At 36.3% G+C, this 23,446-nt stretch overlaps 1 protein-coding gene across 3 annotated transcripts in view; it reads right to left on the bottom strand.

The window, feature by feature from the left end:
• Nucleotides 1-19,961, bottom strand: part of LOC128868262 (uncharacterized protein DDB_G0281497-like) — a 115,150-nt gene extending 95,189 nt beyond the window's left edge. The window contains exons 1-2 of one of the 3 annotated variants that reach the window (XM_054110138.1): nt 19,378-19,961; nt 1,347-2,856 (exon numbers count right to left, since the gene is read on the bottom strand). In XM_054110138.1, the coding sequence (XP_053966113.1) occupies nt 1,347-2,028 (682 nt within the window). In that variant the 5' untranslated portion in view covers nt 2,029-2,856; nt 19,378-19,961. The other 2 variants (XM_054110139.1, XM_054110141.1) reach the window with 2 other exon arrangements.
• Nucleotides 19,962-23,446: the final 3,485 nt, after the last annotated feature.

The raw sequence follows: 23,446 nt of genomic DNA, 5'->3' as shown, positions 1-23,446 counted from the left end.
AACTTCATTGAAGCAAACTAGTTTCAAAGTAACTAGTTGGGGTCTGGTTAAAAAATCTCTAAATAACTTAATATGTAAGTGTAAAAATAATTTCTCTTTTAATACATTTTTAATATCAAAATTTATCAAAATTGAATTCTTAAGGCATGAATTTTTGTTATATGCAGTAACTATTTTTGAACGATTTATTAGTAGTAGTTTATAATTTCTTTGAAAGAGTTGGTACGTGACTACCATTCGAAAGTGCGTTGCGGTTTTGGACCTGAGTGCGGTTTTGGACCTTTCTTTTGTATGAAATACCAAATTAATAAAATAAATATAAACTTTATTGAAGCAAACTAATTACTTTCAAAGTTACTAGTTGGGGTCTGGTTAAAAAATCACTAAATCACTTAGTAAGTGTGAAAATTAATTTTTTTTTAATACATTTTTAGTATCAAAATTTATCAAAATTTAATTCTTAATGCATGAATTTTTATTATATCCTGTAACTATTTTTGAACGATTTATAAGTAGTAGTTTATAATTTCTTTGAAAGAGTTGGTACGTGACTACCATTCGGAAGTGCGTAGGCTCAAATCTTTTTGTATGAAATACCAAAATGATGGAAACAATTTTCTTCTAATAGCGGTCGGCCCTCGGCAGGCCATAGCAAACCTCCGAGCGTATTGCCATAAAAAATCTACCTATAAAAAATTGCTGTACTTCTTGGTGAAATATGGCAAAATTATAATGCATAAAATTATATTTGTTTTGTGTTTATCATTCAAACATGACAAGTTTTTAATAAAAGATTATATATTTCACCTTAATTACATGAAAAGAGAGTTTAAATTAAATTGCGACTGTAACATGTAACAAACCTTATTACCGCAAACTAGTTACAACGTAACAAGTTGCAAAGTGACTAGTTTCCAAGCAACTGGTTTCGGTTTAGTTCATAGGAGACTAGTCTTAAAGCACATTTTTCATAACAAACTGTAAACTAGACGTAAATAAATATATGCATAGAAACTGCAATTATGCCTAGAACAGTGCCAAGCAGGAAACCGCTATTACACTGCATGTAGAATTACCCGCCGACGCAAGCGATCATAGAGCACTAAATACTAATTTAAGCTCACTGATTTCACTATAGGGTCTACAAAAATTTTACTTATATAAATGTACATACATGCATACACATGTACACACATACATATACAGCTTTGCACAAAGCAAGCTACACACGCAATTATCCATTTACTCCTATAGATGGTTGATAAGTAACGATGGCGGATAGCAAGGAGGAACAACTGACTATACCGCCTGCTCGCACAAACTGTCTGTGTTCAAGTACTACTCACCTCGCTTTTGTGGTGATTGCATTGCGTTGGATGACGCTGAGTTTGCCGACGAACTGCCCGATGAGGAAACGGACATTGAAGAGGAGGGTGATGGCACACACTGCACAAATACCAATGATGAAATTGCAATCCATAGCCAAAGGCTAAATATCCATGACGATGATGTTGGTGATGGTCGAATATGAACAAATGAGGGTGAAGAAGTAGAAGAAGCAGAAGAAGAACGAGCAGCGTCAGCAAAACAAGAACTGAAGTGTTGGCAGTTATTGTTATTGCATTTGTTGCTATTTAATTTGTTGTTGCTTTTGTTATTGTTATTATTGTTTATCAGTAGCGCAGCGCAACGCCAAAGCGGTGATTTTGTCTTTCTCTTTAGCGGTGTTGTCGTTGCTGCTGCTGCTGCTTCTGCTATTGTTTTTGTTGTTGTTGTTGGCATAGTCGTTAGCTTCATTGTGCCATTGCAGTCGCCGCTGCTGCTACAACTGCTGCAACTTGGCACTTTTGTCTTGCTTGCTGTTGTTGTTGCTGTAACTGACTTCCCCACATAGCATTTTGTCGACTGTTCACCGGCGATACCAGCAGCTGAGCTGATTGTAAGGACCTCTGCCATGGTTCTGCCAACTCCTGTCGTTGCTACTATTGCAATGCTATCTGATTCTCTATTTGTTGCTGTTCGCAGCATGCTACGTTTTTTTATATTTTTTTTGTTATTGTTTTCTGTGTCTCTATGTTGCCTTGTTGCAGCTACTGCGTTGGTGAAATGCTCGCTCGCATGACTGCCTGGCTGGCAGTTAGCTAGTTATTGCTTTTGTTGCTACTTCTGCTGCCCCTTTTTATTATTGTTATAAGTTATGGTTGTTGCTATTACCATTTAGTTTTTTTTTTTCTTTTCACTTGCTTGTTGTTCTTCGATACGTTTATTCAGCAGCAACACTAAATTGCCGAAGCAGACACTTTTACTACAATCCACCGTGCACACATAAGCACATACACGCACACCTACAATGCGAAAACTTTCAGGTCGGTTCACAAATCCGCTCAGCTCAGCTTTGGTTTGCTTTGCTTTACTCGAGATTGCGACTGCCTCGCCTTTGCCCTGCCAAACAAGGATAATAGTTGTGCGATAATATTTTAATGACTTAATACCAGCAACATTTATACGATTGTTACCGTTGATAGCATAGTTGTTGTTGTTGCTGTCGTTGTTGTTGTTGCATTCTTTTCACTTCCACTTATTTCGCACTTTTTCTGCGTTTAAACTGCTTTTACCTTATTTTTTATTATTATATTTGTTGTTGTTACTTTTAGTTTTACGCTGCACTTGCTGTTGCATTTGACTTTTTTCCACTTTCACATCTCACTTAATATTTTCCGTTTATACTCAAAGTGCAATATACAACTTTTTCCCCTTTCAACCACTTTGGGTGGGTGCAGAATTTTTTGATTCTATCACTTTTCGCAATTTTCTTTCACTACAATTTTAATTTTTTTTTTTTACTTTTTAATTTCACTGCAAAATAAATGAGAAATTTTATGTATCAACAGGGGGAATATTGTACTGAATTACGAAATTCGACTTCATTTTTCTTCTTCGTTGAAAATTAAATTAAAAATAAGATTTTGTTCACGGAGTTGGAAATCATTTCTTGCTTTCATATTTGAGTACAAAATGTTCCTGTTTTGCGTTTTTAATAAATTTTATAATATTTTTTATTTCGCTTTATATTTTCATATTTATATTTTGTTCTATAAGCAGATACCAATTATTTTTGAGAATAATTTTTGCTTTTGTTTTTGTGATTTGTGAAAATTCAGGCTGCCCCAAGTAGTCCCATAACATACTTTGAGAGAATACGGCAGTTTGTGCGCATATTGCGGTGCTCCTATTCGGCTCTCAGTGAATTTGACAGAATCAGCTGTTGAGCTAACGTCTAATCTAACTTTTCACTTTTGGCTAAAAATACAGATTATTTTGATGCTCTTTTCTTGGTTCTCTCACACAGCAATATGATCCATATCGGCATCACTTTTGTATTCTGTTCATCGAACTTCTATATCAATGAATTTAACAGCTGTAGCTGACGTTTTTCTGGTGCTTTGTTTAAATTTTTGTAATTTAGAAACCCATTTTTTCTTCTTCCTTTCATTTCTTTAATACTTCTTGTTTACATTAATCTAACCTAACTTTTCACTTTTGGCTAAACACGTTGATTATTTTGACACTATCTTCTTAGTTCACTCACACAGCAGTGCGATCCATATGGGCATCACTTTTGCATTCTGTTCATCGTAATGCAGTCCCACATCGCAGTTTGAGAGAATACAGAAACTGGAGCGCATACCATATAGCGGTATCGCCACTCAACTCTCAGTAAATTTGACAGAATCAGAGTCGACGTAGTTGAAAAACTTTGTTTAATTTTTTTTTTTTTTTATCGAAAACAAAAATGCCTAATAATTTCTTAATCTAACTTTTTACTTTTGTCTAGAAAGGCTAAATATTTTGACGCACTCTTCTTAGATCCCTCACACAACAGTACGACCCGTATGTTACTAAAACCCTTTTTACAACTTTAGTAACACCGATACATGGTTCGATAGTTTAGAACTCGCATTACCAAATTTACATAGATAGGCTAGAAATTATTTCAGAAACCATTTTTACTTTTTGTCTTCAGAGATTTGCGTTGAAAATCACTATTTCCTCTTCCCCCATACAAAGATCATCAATCTTCACACTCGTGCTCGCCATAGAAAAATGTTAGGAAATAAATTTATCGTTAAACTGTTTAGTGCGGATTTACCCACAGGGACATCTGGAAGAGAGACACTGGAAATGCTCTTTTGACGTTTTATTTGCAGTCACACGCGCAAGGTTGTTTTCAACAACAATCGTTGCAATTGACGCTTACTTCTTATCATCTTTTGGTTCTGATATATTCTACAATACGCTAACATGTAAAAGAGGGATCTTTCGTCAACAGTTTCTTAAATATTTCAATGAAGAATGCTAACTGGATTGGTTAAAAAATAAATAATTTGTTGTTATATATTTACATATATATATAAAGGGAGGCAAAATCCCCTCTCTCTTCTCCGTTCGTTCTTCTCCCACGAACAAAATGCATCCCTGTGTAGCTCATTTCTTCTACCGCTTGTTAACACCCTAATGATTCTTCTCGAGTATCAAAGCAATTTAAACAAAAGTTCTTTTATTCCTGGTTTTATATAACATTGCTATTAACCCTATCTCATTTCAACTCGATGGAATTCATTTACTCGTATTTTCATTCTGCAAAACAAAAATTTTTACTTTCACTTTTTTTTGCTCTCCTTCTTTTTATATCTATTTCTCTCCCTCTGTATCTCTCTCTCTCTCTCTCGTTCTTTCTTGGCTTGATAACAAAACTTTTATTGCGTTAAAACTACGAGTAAGTCATATGTTTTCAAATTTTACTCTACTTATTTCCCTTATAAGCCTTTTTTGTCCTTTTGAAGCTAAGCAGACACACTTGGACTTCTAGGATAATATTTCCAATCCAGTTCGAATTGGAGTTGAGGATCCCAATATCCTACTTAAGATCCTTACAGTGTTCAGAACCCGTTGTCAGGAGAGCTCATCACTTCAGTTTCAACTAACGTTAAAGCTGCCACTCTACTCCCCGCATTCCGGTCTGAGCTGTGCCATATTGCTCATAAGACTACTCGTATATAGCTGCAGTGCTACCAGTCCGCTGACACTGAATTTTCGTCCCTTGGCTCAAGCATGAATTTGGGCGTATTGCACGTGCTAAGAAATTCCCCACTTTATGAGCATACAGCTGAAGAGCGACTTGCCTAATCACTTCCAAGCTGGCAAAAGTGGAACTAAGGTGTCCTTTCTTGCAAGCTCGTTTGAAAAAATGGTTCCTAAATCCTTTATTTATGCAAATTATTTCATTTACATATGTATATCCTTGCAGGTGTCTGTTCCTATGTAGGTGCCAAATGTCGGTGAATAAGCTCATAAGTTAGCGAGGAATATTGTGAATGGAATAGAATGAGGCTGCATACTTGAAAACTATTCATGCAAGATGAAGTTTTTAAGTTTTTAAACAAACCAAAGAGTCTCAACTTTTAGCCAAGCCACCATTGGTTTCAAATCATTATGAAGAGTAAATTTTGTACTAAATGGATAAGTGCGTAACCGACACTTAATCTCAAGCGACAATAAAAGTGCTGAAAAAGTACCACAAGCCAGCTTGATTTAATTTGGATGCTACAATAAAACTCAATCGGCGTTTTCCTTTGCATTTTTTATAATTTTTTTCAGTTCAAAATTATCCACCACATAATATTAAAAGAATCTATGTATGTATAATGACTTAGTGGCTTCCTAAGGTTTGTTCGATTAGTTGATGACTTGTAATAATTTTCATAAATAATCAGGATTTGTCATTCGCACTTTCAAAATACTTGCAGGAATACTTGCTTCAACAATTTTACACTGTCAAGAATTATCAACAGCTGATTAGAAGCAGCTGCTTGCAATTTCATTCAATTTATTGACAAGAATTAGATCTAAGATTTTTTAAGTTTGAACTACTTAAAGCCAACAAATTAAATAAAAGTATACGAATTAAGTGAATAAATATATTTTTTTCATATTTCTTACGCTCTAGCAATCAAGGCTTCCACGAAAGTCAATTCTATGTGGGCGGAACGACCATGATTTAAATACGCCCAAGTGCTGTCACCTCAACAGCATTCCTCAAAAACTTACAGCAAATGTCTTATGCTGCTATAACAACAAGTTATTACACCTTGGTAATCATTTCCATTTGACACTTTTGAATGTTAATTAAAAGTAATTCAGCTGATTTATATCGTCAAGGTTCACAAATTTTATGTTCACATAGCTTTTTGAATATTTTTCTCTTTGAATGCGAATACTTTTTTATTCTCCAGCAGTTCAGTGAAAACTAATTGTTAGATGAAAGTTAAACGAACAGAATTGTAAACTAATTATAAGTCAATTGGTTATTGAAGCGACTAACAACTGAGGAAGAAACCAGCTTTTTTTTTCATCAAACTCTCAATAAAAATAATAAAAAATAGGTAAAAAAATTAATAAATAAATTTACAATACAAAAAATTAAAGAGCTCATGATTGATCTCTTAAATTTGGCTTCATTGCATTTCAGCCAAAAATGATAGAGGCTACAGCGCAGAATTAAACATCCTATCGATAGATGTTATAATTTTTACAAATGATATCGACGACGATCTATTAATCGTCTTGCGCCAACTGGTCAAAGATTTCGGCGCTCAGCTGCTCGACTCCTACGAACTAGAACCACGCAAGACCTCGAAGGGCGTTCATTCGAGAATATCGTGTCTGTGGCTGCCGATCTCGCTGAGAACGAAGAAACATCAGCCAGACAATGAGCCACGCAATAAAGCAACACCAGATGGACCATACAATGAGTTTTAGTGAAAGGTTACACACGTTCCCGTACGAAGTACAAATTGTGCATGAGTTAATGCCTACTGGCCGTCAGTCCTGTGTGAATTACTGGCAAGTCATCCCCAATCTCAACAACGAAAAGTACGACTTTGTGTCGATGAGCGACAAGGTGAATTTCCAGTTAAGCGGTTACCTTAATAAGTACAATATTTATTTTTGGAGTACTGAAAATCACCGTGAGATACATCTACTCAAAGCTAGTGTATGGTGCGGCGTTCACGCGCTGGAGTAATTCGGCCGTATTTTTGTGAGTATGTCATCTACAGGGTGGGCCATATAGCGTTTGCTTTTTGAACCACCTATTCTTTTGAGAGTGGTAACACAAATGACATGTCAAATGTGTTCATAATTTACTTAAAGGTTTGACATTTACGAAATGGGACGCTATACGCTTGAACAAAAGTGGGAAATATTGAAAACCTATTTCCAAGGTGGTGAGCCTTTTTCTTGTTTTCTGATTTTCACATCGGTGGCTACGTCAATAAGCAAAATTGTCGGATTTGGGGCTCAGAAAATTTACACGTTACTGTAGAGAAGCAAATGCATCCACAACGAGTCACTGTTTGGTGCGGTTTTTGGTCTGGCCACATCATCGGGCCATTTTTTTTTCGAAAATGAGCAAGGAGCCGCGGTTACAGTAAATGGCGAGCGTTACCGTGGCATGCTCAACGAATTGTTTCCAAAAATTGAAGAGGATGGCAGGGACGACTTTTGGTTTCAACAGGACGGTGCAACTTGTCACACTGCCAAAGTTACTCTCCAACTTTTGGCTACCGTTTTTGAAAACCGAATACTCAGCCCAAATTCCGATATCACTTGGCCGCCTCGGAGCTATGATTTAAGCCCGTTGGGCTATTTTTTGTGGGGAGCCGTTAGGACAAATGCTGTGCGAACCATTCAGAGACGATTGATGCTTTAAAATACGAAATCGAAGTTGCCATTCATGAAATTGGAGCCCAAACAATCAAAATAAAAAAAAATCTTCAATGAAAAAATATTTTTTTTTTATAGCCGATTCAAAAAGCAAATTTTACATGGCCCACCCTGAATACGGTCACTGTTACTTTGAATTGAATGATTGATTATACATATTTAGTGTCTGTGGAGCTTTTTAAAGTGAAATTGCTTTCAAAGAAATTATTTTATCATGACTAAAACCAGAAATTATCTCTCACTCATTCACAAGAAGATAAACATCTACAAAATTATGACAATTTTCCATTTTTGTCTTTGCTATTAATTCAATTTTAATAAGAATAGAGGATGGCAATTTGGATAAGAGTTTGCCAACATAAATTTTTAAATATCTATCTTTTTCCCTTCAATCTCATCACTTGCGTAAATTATCATGGATTCTTATCTTACATTTAAAATAAATATCAATTAAGCCACAAATTTCAATAAATTCGGTTTCATTATTTTCCAGAATTCATTTGTGTCGAGCGCCAGCAAAGACATGGGACAAAAATACAAAAGTCCATACGAACACATAACGCATATTTACAGTGAGTGAAATATTTGTCCGTACAGTTGATTAGTGAGATGCAAAAAAATACATAGATCTATCGATATTGACGGTTAAAAAATGTAATTTGGTATTAAATAAAATAATTTAAAGCAATACAAAAATGAGTAATATATTAAGACTTATTTTCACTCTCTTAATTCAATTGCGTTATAAGTTTAATACCGTCTTTTTTAGGTAACCAGCAAATGAAGTGGCGACAAAATTTTAACTTTCGCTGAGAGAGCGCAAAAAGACATAAAAATTTGAAGCAATTTTAAAATGCGTACAGTCTGTATAATAGAAGCATTACGTGCTAAAGCCTTAGTCCAATGGATTGTGCATAACTACCATGCGAAAATACACAGGTTCGAAACCCTGACCACAAAATTTGAAATAATAGAAAAAGTGTTTTTTAGAGTAGTCTCCCCTGGGCAGGCAACGCCAAACTTTCGAGTGTATTTCTACCATGGAAAAGATTTTTCATAAATATCATAAAAAATATCTGCCGTAACAAAATAAAGACGCACGCCTCAAATAAGAGGAGGAGCTCGGCCACCACCCAAAAAGGGCGTAAGCGACAACTTTATATGCATATATATATTTGAGTAAGCGATAAAGTAATAAGTTTATGTTGAAAAGTCGTGAGAGGGTTAATTTTTTTTGGTCGTGAATGGGTTAATTTTTTGTTTTTTTTTTTTTGCTAGAGTTATTTTCTTTTTTACCCATTATTACTAATATTTTGACACAAAGTGCACTAATTATACCTGTTATTAATTTTTACACAAAAAGTGGTACACATTGTAAATCCGTAAAAGTTTTATTTTAAAGAATATATTATTTGCTTTCTTGCGAAAGTTCATGATACAGTTTTTATTGTTCTTGAAAAAACCTTTATGTACTATTTTTTATATTTTTTCATTTTTTTGCACAAATTTTTTGTTGGTCGTGAATGGGTTAATTTTTTTTTTTTTTTGTTTTTTGTTTGCTTGGCTTACTTCTTTAAGTAATTCTTTCAGTTTTTTGTTCAATTTGCAAGGCTTTTTAGAAGATTTTCATTTCGTCTAGAGAACAAGGTGGGTATTGAGGCTTACATATCAAGATTTTGTTTCAAAGAAAATCACGTTTATTTTCACACCACAAATTTATACTAAGATTTTCAACGTTTTCTGTGTTATTTTTAGCATACATTTTTAATTAATTTAATTCAATTTAGATTAATTACTTTGGTCGTTAATGGGTTAATATTTTTTTCTTATGTTCAAACAATGTTTTACAGTTTTACAGTTCAACTAATAAGATTTTTTAGCAGATTTCAATTTTGTACAGAGAAAAGCTGAGAATTGTAGGCTAACTAAGATTTTATTTCAAAGAAACCCTTGTTTATTTTTTTGTCATAAAGTGATGCTAAGATTTTTAATGTCTGTAGGGTTATTTTTGTTTTTTTTTATTTTCCATTATTTTAATTTTTAATTAATTAATTTGGTCGTTATCGGGTTAACTTTTTTTCAAACATTGCTTTTGCTTTTTGGTGCAACAAATAAGACTTTAAAGCAATGTGAAAATTTTAAGAAAATCTTATTTATTTTCATGCCGCAAATTCATACTTTTGATGTTCTTCGCAATCGCTTCAGACGCCGATTTCTTAAATTTTTAAAAGGCTAGTCCAAAAAAGCCTTACGAAACTTACTTCTTCATTATTCTTTATACCTTTGGTTAATTTCATACCACAACGACACCTATTAGAGTGTACCGAAGTGGGCACAATAAGTGAAAAGATAGTTTGTGGGCTTCAACACAAAAACTATTTGCATAGAAACGCTATTATTTCGAAAGAAAAGCTATTGAGGTCTAAAAATTTATAGATGTTTATTTCATTTGACAACATTTGATTTGTTGTTACAGCCGTACATTCACGTAGGTTCATTTTAGCTACCAGGTATATGAATTGAATTGAATTTTTTGTCTCACTGTACCTATGCATTTATATTTTATTTTATTTTCAAACAATTCACTCTTATGCTCGACAAAAGATTGCAACAAAACATGCATACATATTTGCTTGTGTATATGTAATTATCCTTGCTGTGCTCAATTACTTGCAGTGACTCACACAAACATATACAAAACGTTTTCATACAAATAGTGGTGCGAATGCTAAGCTTTTCAGTGCAGTCAGTCTGATTGATGCCAAAATGATTATTTGTAAGCTAAAAGAAATACAAAGAGACAGAGGTTGATAAACGAGGATAGTAGCAGATGGAGAGCGAGCAAAGATTATAATTATAAAAATAGCCATTAAAATGGTTTTGCACTTGTGTGAAGAAAATATAAAAAGGATGGTTTTTGTAAGGATTTTTCTTTCAATTACTCATACCGCCCATTTTTCTCACTCAATTGGAAAGTTCAATTTAAAACAAAGGCTAATAATTTGTTATTCAACTCACTTGTGGCCGCAGATAACAGCGATTGTACTTAAAATAATATTTACACTGAAAGAGAACAAACACAAGTAATCAGAAACGGTGGCGAGGGCACAAGATCAGCGTCTGCAGTGCCAAGCAAGCTGCTTTAATGGCTTTGAAAGCTGCTCTCACCTCTTCAAAAGTGGTCCGAGAATGTGAATTGGAGCTGAACTCTGTGTAAAATGGAATAAGCTTGAAACTATATTAGTATCAGGACGCTGTGGTATTCAAGGCAATGAACTGGCTGAAGAATTGTCGAACTGCCGGTCTTTGCAGCATCCAATTGGCGCGCAGCCAGTTTTATGTAGGTCCACGTAAAGTGGATGAGATCGAGTATATAAAGGTTTGTATTAATAAAGCCGTAGAGAGCCGTAGTGACAGCTGCAAAACAACAACTCTGATAGCGAAATTCCTCTCCACATAGAGAAGGAGTGAGTTACAAGATCTGATAGGTCAACTGCCGGGCACAACCCATGACGGCCACATATAATCCCCTTCGGCGTCACTGACGAACGACCGCGTACATCTTGTTGGGTGGGTGAAGAACATTTGCTCTGCCGCTACCCGGATCCAGACTTAGATGGTACATTGAGAAATTGTAAAGCCGATGAGCCAGCTAAGGAAGGTGCTACTCTTCAACTACTCAGTGATAGAAGTACCATTGATATACCTATGGCCACAAGCGGCACACGCACACAAAATGGGAATTGCAAACAATGATAACTGCAGATTTTGCAATGAACTAGAAGAGAGGGAAACTCTTGAACACCTTCTATGTTCTTGCCTTGCATTAGCTAGAATCCGAATGAAATGTTTAGAAGCTCTACAATATGAGAGGTTAGAATGTCTCTCGGGGTTAGAGCTTCAGAGCATACTTAGATTCACGCAGGCATATTACAAGAAGCCTACTACATGGAAACGATAGGGTCAAGCTTCATTTGGTACCACTAAAGATGGATGGTGATGGCTTTCAGCCAGCCAGGTGAACCTAACCAAACCTATGGCCAGGAGCAAATGAATAATAATAACATTATCCAAGAGGCCAATAGGTCATGAGATGAGAGATGAAGGTACATGCGTAACAACCAGGCTACTTTGGCCGCAAATAAACAAGAAAAAGGCAAAGGAACTGCTTAGTCGCTCAAGAGAGCATATCTCGAAGGTCCTAGCTTGTGTTACCGGTCATTGGCTATTTTGGCAGACATTCCTTGAGACTAGGAGTTTTCTCCCATGAATATTGTAAAAGTTGTAGAGGAAGTAACAGTTGAAATTGTCCAGCCTTAGCTAAAATCAGAGCAGGTTTTGTAGGAAAATATTTTTTCAATTCTCTTACGAAAATGTGTAGCGAGGGGATGAGACCAATCCTGCGCTTCATAAGAGCCACAAAATGGTTCCACGAAGAAAAATAAATGGCGTTCCCGTGTCGCATAGTGGCGTCACAATGGGCCTGTAAGGCCTAAGTGAGTTGGCTACCACCATAACCTAACCTGACCTAGATGGTACTTTTTTGGGTTTGGTGTTGAGGGTGTTGTTGAGAAGAGACAAGCTGCATTCTCTTTCGCTAGAAAAACTGTTCAGATTTATAAAAAAAATCAGGGAAGTTTAAACAGTTCTTTTAGGTTCTCTACCCTATACTTTAGCTGTATTGACAATACCGCCTGAGAGCTTGGAAAATTCGAGCCATCCATTCCATTCACTTAAATATATGTTTCGATTTAATTCTGCTTTTAAATATATTAGAAGTTGGTGCTCATGAAAATCATGTGAAGAAGAAGAAAGTCCATGAGTGAATTGAAAATAACCTGAACTATAAATGGGTGATGTAAACAACTCGAAAATTACACCTCCAAATTCAACTTGATTAGGTTCAGTCTCAAGATATTAAAACAGAAATTAATAACAAGAAACAGGGAGTAAAGATTTACGAAATAACCGTTCCTTCTAACCAATAAATGAGATTTGGCTACGGCTTAAGGCTTTCATGGAAATATTCAAAGCATAGAGAAAAGCTTTCTAACAAAAATGGATGCGTGCAGCTCGCACGCAATCATAATCTCACTCAGTCTATTAATGCCAACAAATAATTTTAGAGCAACGGCTCAAGCAAAATCGGTACTTATTTTATTTGTTTTCAATCGTCAACAAATATAACTGAGGCCAGAGAGTAATTGAAGATAAAGGTAAGAGGCTCTCTATGACATTTTTTGTTCTTTTTGCCTTGAAGAATAATGACATCTTCAAAAATAATAAAAAAATATTCATTTAGGTCAATACTCTTCCTAGAGACATAATAAGTTTGTAAGAAGGGTCCGAATTCTACCTTCATATCCATTTTTAAGCCTTTTTTTACCAAGAATAATGGAAGCGTATTACGACACTTTGGAAGTTTATCTGTTAAGAATTCGCTGTGACATCTCTTTTCAAAAAATTTGGTATAATACAAATTCGTTCAGAATCACTTTCGTTTTTCTGTAATTCGTCAAGAAATTGTTTTAAGAAGAATGGGAGAATATTACTATAGATTCATAATCGTAATTAGAATCCCCTGTGACACTTTTCTCAATACGAATGGAAGAATGGCTGCTTAACCTAAACGAGTTAATATTCGTGATTTTCGGAACTTTTTGTAAAATAAAACATCCCCCGAAAATAAGCCCATGTTAAAATAATGTGACCAAAAGAATTCATTAAAATGGGTACAAAACGAAGGAGCTATTCCATCGAGTACTAAAGGGGAATCATGGAAGACTCCAGGGTGTAAATCATGTAGTATTCTGTAAAGAGAAGATGCTGGATCTACGTATGGTTCGTAAATGGCGTGCAGACTACGATTACCTGTGTCAACTAGTGGGCCAAGCAAATGAGAAAACACGCAGAGTTGGATCAGGTCGGCAGCCGTTATATTCTGAGTTAGAAGATTGCATCTGGAAATGGATTGCAGACAGCTGAGCAATGGCTTTAGTTGTGCGCAGAGCTGATATTTAAAAATTTGCCCCCAGCAATTGAATTTGATATATCCACAGAAGAATTTAAAGCATCGTCATTCTGGTTGGACAACTTCCTTAAACGATATGAATTGTCTCTAACAGATCAACAACATTGTTTAAGCTGGAAGATAATGCAATTGTTAAGCGTGCACTTGCGTTTAAGCTTTTTGTTGATGGCATTGATTTTTTTAAAAACCAACTCTTCAACATGATTGCTTTGGATGAAACCGCGGTATTCCTAGGCCAAGAAGCTCAAGCAACATTTCACCACAAGGCTTCTTCACCAATTTACGTTCCTTCTACTGGTTGTACGTGCACTATCGTACGTGCTACCTCCTATTTGGCGATTCGTGTAGATGGCAAGAAAGTCATTTTTAATCACTAAAGGTAAAAAAGACCAGATTCAACGTGTTTCAGGAATTTATGTTATTGAAAGTGAAAAAGCCTGATGTACCCTAGCAGTTATAAGAAAGTGGGTTGATTTTATGCTGCCACCACTGTTGAGGGATCAGAATAGAGGTTTACTAGTTTGCGATTTAGCCAGTGCCCACCGCGCTAAAGACATGAAAAACTTTCTTGCTGAGAGGAAGATTGATCAAATAATAATTCCTGTAGGTTACCTCCAAACACTTAACATTGCAATAAACAAGGCATTCAATAATCATATACGGAATGAAATCAATGAATATATTGTAAACAGAATGGTGAGAAATCATAGAGGTAATTTTGTAAAACCAAGCTTACAAGAAATTGAGAATTGGGTAAAAAATTTATGAGACAAAATAACAGATAGTGATGTTTCCAATGCACTACGAACAGGCTACTTAGACAAGAAGTATTCATTTAACGATAGCTGTATTGCAAGATATGGGAGATTCGGACCAATGATTCAACAGGAAATGGATTTGGAAGAAAATCAGAATATTATTCAGAATTTTATTTATGACGTTGTTCCAGAAGAAGATGGCATGACTCTAATTGAATAAATTTAAATTTCAGTATTCTGTGTAGAATAAATATTAAATAAAAATATATAAATATACTTTTAATTTTGCCCTCCCCCGAAAATAAGCCCTAGCGCGTATTTTGGCCCAAAAAAAGAAAGCAAGACAGTGTATTATTTTCGGAAAAAGACGGTATGTAGCAATTTTCGCTTTGATTTATTATTTTATTCGTCTAGCAAATATTTTCATTTCTCAACTCATAAGCCATAGGTAAATTGAGAATGTACCCTAAACACATCGATAGCTGGGAAGGATATACTTCTAGTTCCACGTACGCGCTGTGGAGTTCTCTGGGGAGTTCTTTTAACAGTTTCTTTTGCGATATTTTTTCAAAAAGTGGAATAAAATTAGTGCAAATCGAATTCGAAACTTAGCCCATCAGTGCCAAAAGGGTACTGATGATCACCAACTACTGTAGATAGCACACACTGAACTTTAAACTCCTTCATGATTTAGAGAAACAAATTCTTTTCTAAAATATTGGTGTTAAAAAGCAATTATTTTAAGATGGTGAAAAGTCAGAATTTGAGATTAAATTTAAAGAAATGAAATTAATTTTTCATTTATTCCGGATTACTTTAGGAAGGATTTCCGATCATGTTTCGGTTAATAAATTTCGCCGGCTTTTTATTTATTCTTTCTATCTACCTATAGGTTAAGTTATAGTGCTAGTCGGTCTGTACGACCAACTCACTCAGACCTTACAGGTCCGTTGTGATACTAATTAACGACACGATAACCTCATTTATTTTTCTTCGGGGAATCATTTTGTGGCTGTTATGAAGCTCAGGATTCGTCCCATCTCCACGCCGGACAGTTGCGTAAGAGTAAAAAGTTAATACCTATAAGTAACATCAAGAACTCTCAAGAGCTCTTTGAAAGCATTTAAAAGTTCGACCAAATATTACTTTGTAGATTTCTGAGGGAATTTAAAACCTATTATATAGGGTTGATCATTTGAAGTAGTTGTTTAAAAAAATGAATGAGTAAAAAGCCTTTTTTGTTGTTTAATTGTATAAAAATGTATTTTAGTTCAAGGAGATTTGTTCCAACTACTTTTTCGAGCTGATAATATCACACAAAGGACCAACTTTGGCCGTAACGGTCAATCTTTTTTCGGGGCTCTCCATCATTTTAGTTAATGTTTGCGTCGATATGGCGGCAATTTCACGCTGTGTGCTAGCTTTCAGTAGAATTACAGTTCTTGAGCTGTTATTGTACACCTTTCACGTAAAATAACTCCCCGAATAAAGGTGTAAGGATGTACAAAACAATACATTTTTGGACGTGAAGAGATTATTCTTCAATTAATAAAGGTTTTGGCAAAAAATTACAATTTTACCTCTTTTTAACTGCATTGGACGGGAATCGTGCGTCGTCGTTAGTTTTATAATTGAGAAACTATTTTGAATGCACAGCTGAATAGTTCAGCACGTTTTTTCGGAGTCTACTGTTCTATGCACTGTAGGCCAGAAGCCCCTAAAAAGTGGCAGAGTTATGAAGCCATTAGTGAATTTTAATAAAATTGCGCACACAGGGGTTTTTGAGGTCGCTGAGCCTGAATAAGAAGCTAGATTTTCAAAATTCCAGATCCAATATGGCAGATGACTTTCAATAACAAGTATCCGATTTTGGTTAAACAGCGGATAGTTGTGTTTTAGCGGCTGCTGAATACGAATCTGAAGTTGGTTTCTGAAAATTCCATATGGCAGGTCTTATATGCTAGACGACTTTTAAAAGATATAATAATTTTCTAATTTTAATTAAACTTCGTATATTAAGGTCGCTGGTTACGTATGTGTAAACTATTTTCCGATAACAGGTGTTGTTTTGGATAGCCCGCTATTTCGGTAGATGCCACTTTTGAAGCTGTCATTTTTTGATATTTGACAAGTAAAAACTACGCCATTAATAAAAATGGAACGATACACGCTTAAACAACGCATTTAAATTATTAAAATTCACCATAAAAATGGCAGCCATAAATTTGACAGAGACGGTTCGTAAAACTCGAACATTTTTGAGTTACCCTGAAGCACCTTGTCGGACCACAATACAGAAATAGGTGAAAAAATTCGAGCTGTTGGGACAAGTTAGTGATGTGAAGAATAAAACCCGTGCACGTCGCTTAAGAACAGCCGAAAATATTGCCGTTGTAGCCGAAAGTGTTGAAGAAAACCCAGGTTTGTCCATTCCTCGTCGTTCTCTGGAATTAGGCATTCCACAAACGTCATTACACCGTATTTTGCATAAAGATTTGGGTCTTAAGGCTTATAAAGTCCAGTTAACACAAGAACTCAAGCCGGCCGATCATCAACAACGTTGTATCTTTGCTGATTGGGACGTTAAAATGCATGAAAATGGAATTCCATCGAAAAATCATCTTGAGTGATGAGGCCCATTTCCACCTCGGTGGCTTGTCAAAAAGCAATAGTGTCGGATCTGGGGCTCAGAAAATCCAAAAGTTATTGTTGAAAAGCCTCTCTATTCTCAACGTGTGACTGTTTGGTGCGTTTTATAGTCTGGCGGAGTCATTGGACCTTACTTTTTCGAAAATGAAGCTGGAGCAACAGTTACGGCAAATGGATTGCGCTATCGAGAGATGATTAACGATTTTTTTATGGCCGGAATTGGATGGTATTGATATGGACAACGTTTATTTTCAACAACACGGCGCTACGTGCCACACAAGCAACGGAACCGTTGATCTTTTACGGGAATAACACCTCTTATTGGAAAGCCTTTTATTTGCAAAACTTTTTTAAAAATATAATGGTATGATTTCCTTTGGCTGGTGCTTTTAACGTGATATGGCATTAGTCAATCTGGCAGCGCTATCAAAATTTAAAGGGCTCCCGTTGCCTCCACTTAAAAATTTATTTAAGGAGAACTTCTTTTCAAAGCGAAATATTTAACAGTAACTTAAATAATTAAAACTAATTTAATAGTAGGCCGCCGAAGTCAAGTAGAATTAAGGTTCAAAGCTCAGTGTGAATCTCAAACATGAAACGAAAGAAAACGGGCACCTGTAGCCCTCTGAAAGGCAATAGCAAACTTCGAGCTCAATTCTGATATGAAAAATTTGCTTCAAAAAAGGTAGCATTTCTTATGCAAAATGATTACTTTTTACAGCCAGCTACCTTCTGCGTTTGCTTTGAATGACTTGCCAGAGGAACTGAAAAGTCATAAATTCTATTGAAATTCAGCTCAATGAGCGCTCGTAAATGTCACACTCCATTTCATGCTCAACTTTTGTTAGCTCACAACTGCTTTAAGTGCCTTTCTACAGCGAGGAGAAGACTCGCAAATTCAATTGCAATTTTTTATGTGCATTATTATTTTTTTCCTTTTTTTAATTTTAATTATGCCTTGCTTTTACTAAATAATTGGATCAACCCTACCTCATATGCACTCCATATTTTAAAAAGATACGCGTATAAAAAAACAAAAAACAAATAAAAATAAATGGATTTCGGTGGAAGCCTTCAAAGTGCGCTTCCTTTGTATGTGTGTGCTTGTGTGCTTTTAAGCCCCACTGACTCTTCATACATTAAATGCCTTCCTCTGTCCCACGTACACCAGCTTCATACATACGTTTCTACTACTCCGTATGCACGTCCTTTTTAAGAACTTCAATTTACAACCTATTTTTGACAACCTAACTGGGCAGCACAAAATTTGATATGCTTTCAACACGTCGCTACGAGCACCGTTTATTCTTTTGACATGTATCCTTATGGTGGCGCATAAAAATAACATTTCACAGCTCACAAAAAAAACCAAAAAATGGACGGACCACAAAGCTGCAATAATACAGTAAAATAAGAGAGAATGTAAGGGAGAGAGAGAGAGAGGCAAAGGAATGGACAGGGGCTCCGTGAGCCCTTGTGTGTTATAGCCAGCACAAAGGCAGTGATTATGTCCTTGTTCTTATGGAAAGGGTTTAAAGATGAGTGTGTGTGCGGGTGGGGGATTAATTTTTGATTCACTCCAGTATATATTTTTTAATATTTTGGTTTTATGTGTTCCCATACGTATTTTTATAAATTATTATTTTTATTTGCCTGTTTGTTTGCTTTTTTCTTTCTTTATTTTGAGAAAAAAATATTTTTCAATATTTTATTTAAACCTTCTCCCATGTGACTTTGCTCGTTTACCGCTTTTTATAGCGTTAAATTATTCTATCAATTTCACTGTTTTGCCTGCAATTTTTATTTTTCCACAGCCATATTTGAACACCATGCAAACTTCGCATGCACTGCGGTCGGATTTCCATGCAAAAACTAGGGCGTTTTGCCACTCACAAAAAAAAACAAAAATAAATTGTGCCATGCAAATGTATATTTGAACTCTATTTAAGAGATTTACTTCATTTCAAATCCACTTTTTCAACATTTTCAATTACCGGATACGGAAGCGAGGGACCCTGGTGCCTCCCAAACGCTAAACACACAAGCACACACACCTCTACAATGTTTTTTTTTTTTTGTTTTTATTGTAATAGAACCAGCACGAAAATGTTAGCGGAAAATTTAATTTTAACGCTGGCAAGAAATTTCACCCACCGTCGCACAAACACCAGCACAGAGGATAGAACAAAAAAACAAAAAACACCACAGGATATGCGTCCGAACGAGCACAGAAATCCGTTTCAACGAACACTAAGCAGCGTCTCAACTATGCGCACAACACGAAAGTCAATGACAGACTGAATCGAACAGCACGACGACTAGCTCCACAACCGAATCCCACCAACCCGGCACACGCCAAGTGAGTTGTGCGAAATTTTTAAAGCTCCACAACAGACCGCAGCATGTCTGAATGTGTGTGCGTGTGCTTATGCCATAGAACGAAGCTTATAACAAAATAAAAATCGCCGTTTCAATCAGTAAATCCACCTTAAAAGTCGTAGCCAAATTAACGAAACTTTCATTGACCACTCGACGTCGGCCATAGGCGTCGCGTGTCCAGCCGCCACTAGAAAACCGAAAACCGAAAAAACGTGCACTGCTCGTGTCCTTGCCACACATCTATGCGCATATATTTGTGTGCTTCGCAAGGATATTGCACATTAGTCATTAACACTAGGCGAAGAATACAAAAACAAGAACAGCGTAAGCACGTATCAGTATCACAACGGTGACCTCGTAAACGCCATAACACGAACTGAATTGTAGCGCCTAATAGCAGATGCTTAAATACTGAGTGTTACGAGCAGCAGCGGCCACCAGCTGGACTAAACGGAAACGCTACTGCAAACGGTTAAGCTTTTCGGTGAGTTTTACCAGAGCATGTGCAGTTAGGTGAGGAAGAGCATTAATGCGAAATAACGGTTTTAGAGCGGAAACCATTATGAAGAGAGCGTAAGTTGCCGGGTGAGCGCGTGAGCGCGTGAGCGTAGATATGTAAGTGTGGGTGCATGGGAGCATGCCACAAAGAGCTTTTAAACAGCTGAGCGGTAAGTAAAAGTTTTAGGCATTTCTAACGGTTATTTTGGGACAAGCAAACAGCTGTTGTTATGAAGGAGAAATGAAAGTGTGAATAAGAAGGGAAATTTTTAGAGGAGCAAATTTTGTGAATAGAAAGTGGGAAGAACCCGACTAGAAATTTTGGTAAAGCGGTGATTAGGCGCAAATAAGGCAGACCGCATTCCACTTTGCGCCTCATAAGGCAGCCAAACTAGGCCCAAGTCCCGAAAGTAACGCCACACATCTACCTCATTAGGCGCAGGTTCGAAAAACCGAACATCGGTAATACTCCGGATGCCCTTCTACAAATCAGTTAAGGATTCCAATTTATGCCTAAGTGAGACACTGCCACAGATTTTCGTGACCACAACCAAATTTGGTATTGTTCTTTGAATTGATGAAAAAGTTTATGGCGATGATTGTCTATCTCGTGCCAGAGTTCATGAGTTGTTTACACGTTTTAGAGATGGTTGCGAGGACATAATTGGCAATGAACATACCGGCTGCCTTCCTTTACAACATTGTAACTGGTGACGAAACGTAGTGTTTCCAACATGAGCCTGAAAGTAAGCGTCAAAGTGTGGAATGGAAGGCCCCAGATGAGCCACCACCCAAAAAACCGCATTTGGAGAAGTCAAAACTCAAGATTCTCATTTGTTTTTACGATTCCAAGGGAATTGTAAGTTCCACAATGAGTTTGTGCCAACGGGCCAAACCTGCAATGCAATTTTCTATCTTGGCGTTTGTTGCATCGCATTCGTCGAACTCGCCCTGAATACCGCGAAGGAGGAAGCTAGCGGTTATTGCATGATAATGCACCATCTCATCGATCCACTTTTGTGACTGATTTTTTGACTAAAAATCGCATTTTAACCATCAATCCCTCATCGTATTCTCCTGATATGGCTCCCTGTGACTTCTACGTATTCGGAAAATTGCATTTTGGCCATGAAAGGAAAACATTTTGGGTCCGTAGAGGCCATCCAAAAGTCTTGTACCGACATCCAGAAGGACATTACGGTCAATGACCTGAAACACTCTTAGGAAAAGCCTTTAGATCGCGCAAAACAGGGTATCGAGGCTGGAGGAGACTATTTTGAATAAATAAACTCGAAGTTATCAGAACAAAGCTCCTGTCGTTTCTATTTTAGTTCTGTCTTGTTTTTTTAATTTGGACTTCACCTTGAGATATATTTTTCAAGGAAATTTTCGAGTGAAATTTTTTAGTCAACAAGCACAGATACGCATGCATATACAGTGGGTTGTCAAATTATTAGGGTCAATAATATTTTTTTAACATTTTTGTGCTTTGGGCACACTTCAGCCCCGTGTTAAGTGGTAAAAGTGCTGCTGTAATTTCTTATTTATTGTATATCGTTAGTGATGTTTTTGTTACTAAAATTTAAATAAAAAAATATGTTTTTACAAAATAAAGTTTTAATAATATAAAACAGTTCATTTCTGAAATAATATCAGTACCGTAAGAAATAATAAATATGCAGCGCACTGTTAAAATTGATTTATAGAAAGGTGGCGCAAGATTAATCATCCAATTTTAGTTCTGAATAACGTTTTTACTCGCTCCAACTCTCTTTCTTTGTCTTGTCCCCATTTCGTCAGGTGCCTCTATCCTGCGTCCTCACATTATCAAAGTGCTGCTTTCTTATGTCCCTTTGTATCGTATTTAGCCAGGTCGATTGCAGTCTCCCTCTAGTTCTTGTTGGCTCAGTTATGCGCATGGCGAATTTGACGATGTGGTCTTCGTCTCTACGCACTACGCGTTCGTACCATCTTAGCCTGCCTTCTCTCATTTTCTCCATGATTAGTGCAATTTTCATATCTTCTCGTATCTTCATGTTTTCACTGTGTCCACGCGCGTTATACCTGTTGCCCAGCGAGGAATTTTCATTTCTAGCCACGTCCATCTTTTGGTTCTGCTTAGCTTGCGTTGCTCATACTTCCGACCTCGTATAGATTTACTGGTCTCACGCAGGTTTTGTTAAGAGATGAAAATCTTTATTTTGCCTCTTAGGCACTCCATTGGTTGTGTGTTACTATGCTGCAGCAGTCTAGTTCACAAGTGTCAAATACGACTGACTTACGACGCCATTTGCAAAAAATATAGATCTTCCGATAGAGTGATTATTTTTGCGCCAGGATTATTTACTTAGTACTAATCAGTTACCTAGTGAAATTTCCTGTCTCCTTATGGGCTTTATATGTCTGAGCCTCATTTTCTGTTTTCGCCTTGGAAAACTTTCACAGGTTTTGTATGTATTAGGTTTTTTCCAAGGGTCAAGGTCAAGCTAAGATAAAACTGGAGTCTTGTATCATGAAAAAACCTGACAACGCTTAAGTTATATTAGTAAAACTCTTGTGTATTAGTCTCGTCTCACAGTTCACTCAGCTTCTTATTATTCTGACGGGGTGTTTTACCATTTCGCTGATAAATTCCTTGTACCTTTCCTTTACCTGGGCATCATTTCGATACATTCAGAAAAGGTATTCCTGAAAAAGTATTTGTTTTTTTTAATTTTGAATGCTGTTATTTAAATTGGTGTAAAAACGCAATAATAGCGCACACTGACGATATTTCAGTCCTTATCAGCCAGTGTCACAAGCCCAGGCCCAATCATTTTTCTTCAATGCGTCAGCCAACTAAGATTTTTCATGAATCCAAATTAATTTTTATGTATTACTTTAACTATTAATTCGGAAACACCTGAAAGACTGCAATACTGTAAGAGCAGTGAAAAAATTCTTCTAAAGGAAGGTGGGTTTGTCTAACATCCAAAAATAGCTGGACCGGATACAGGGAAGTTTAATACCAATTAAGAAGTTTTTTATAGGACATATTTTTTACGGAAGAGGAGGTTTAAAATGCCTAATTCATCAGCAAAGCTGGCATCGCAGCAGTGGTATGTTATAGGACTGAAAAACTCCCCCTCGTTTGGAAGGATCGTCCCCGCTAGAAAGGCTTTCCGCAGTGCGGAGGGGGAAGTTGATGAAGACACGGATTATACGAGGTGTGTTCAAAAAGTATTGCGAACTTTGTGCTTTTCAAAAATATTTATTTATTCATTAATATCTATTTTGTCCCCTTCAAAGTAATCCCCATGAGATATTATGCACTTGGGCCAACGTTTTTTGCGATCTTCAAAGCACT

The sequence above is a fragment of the Anastrepha ludens genome, chromosome 6 (genome assembly GCF_028408465.1).
Source record: "Anastrepha ludens isolate Willacy chromosome 6, idAnaLude1.1, whole genome shotgun sequence".
Taxonomy (NCBI): domain Eukaryota; kingdom Metazoa; phylum Arthropoda; class Insecta; order Diptera; family Tephritidae; genus Anastrepha; species Anastrepha ludens.
This window is presented reverse-complemented; position numbering and strand designations above follow the sequence as displayed.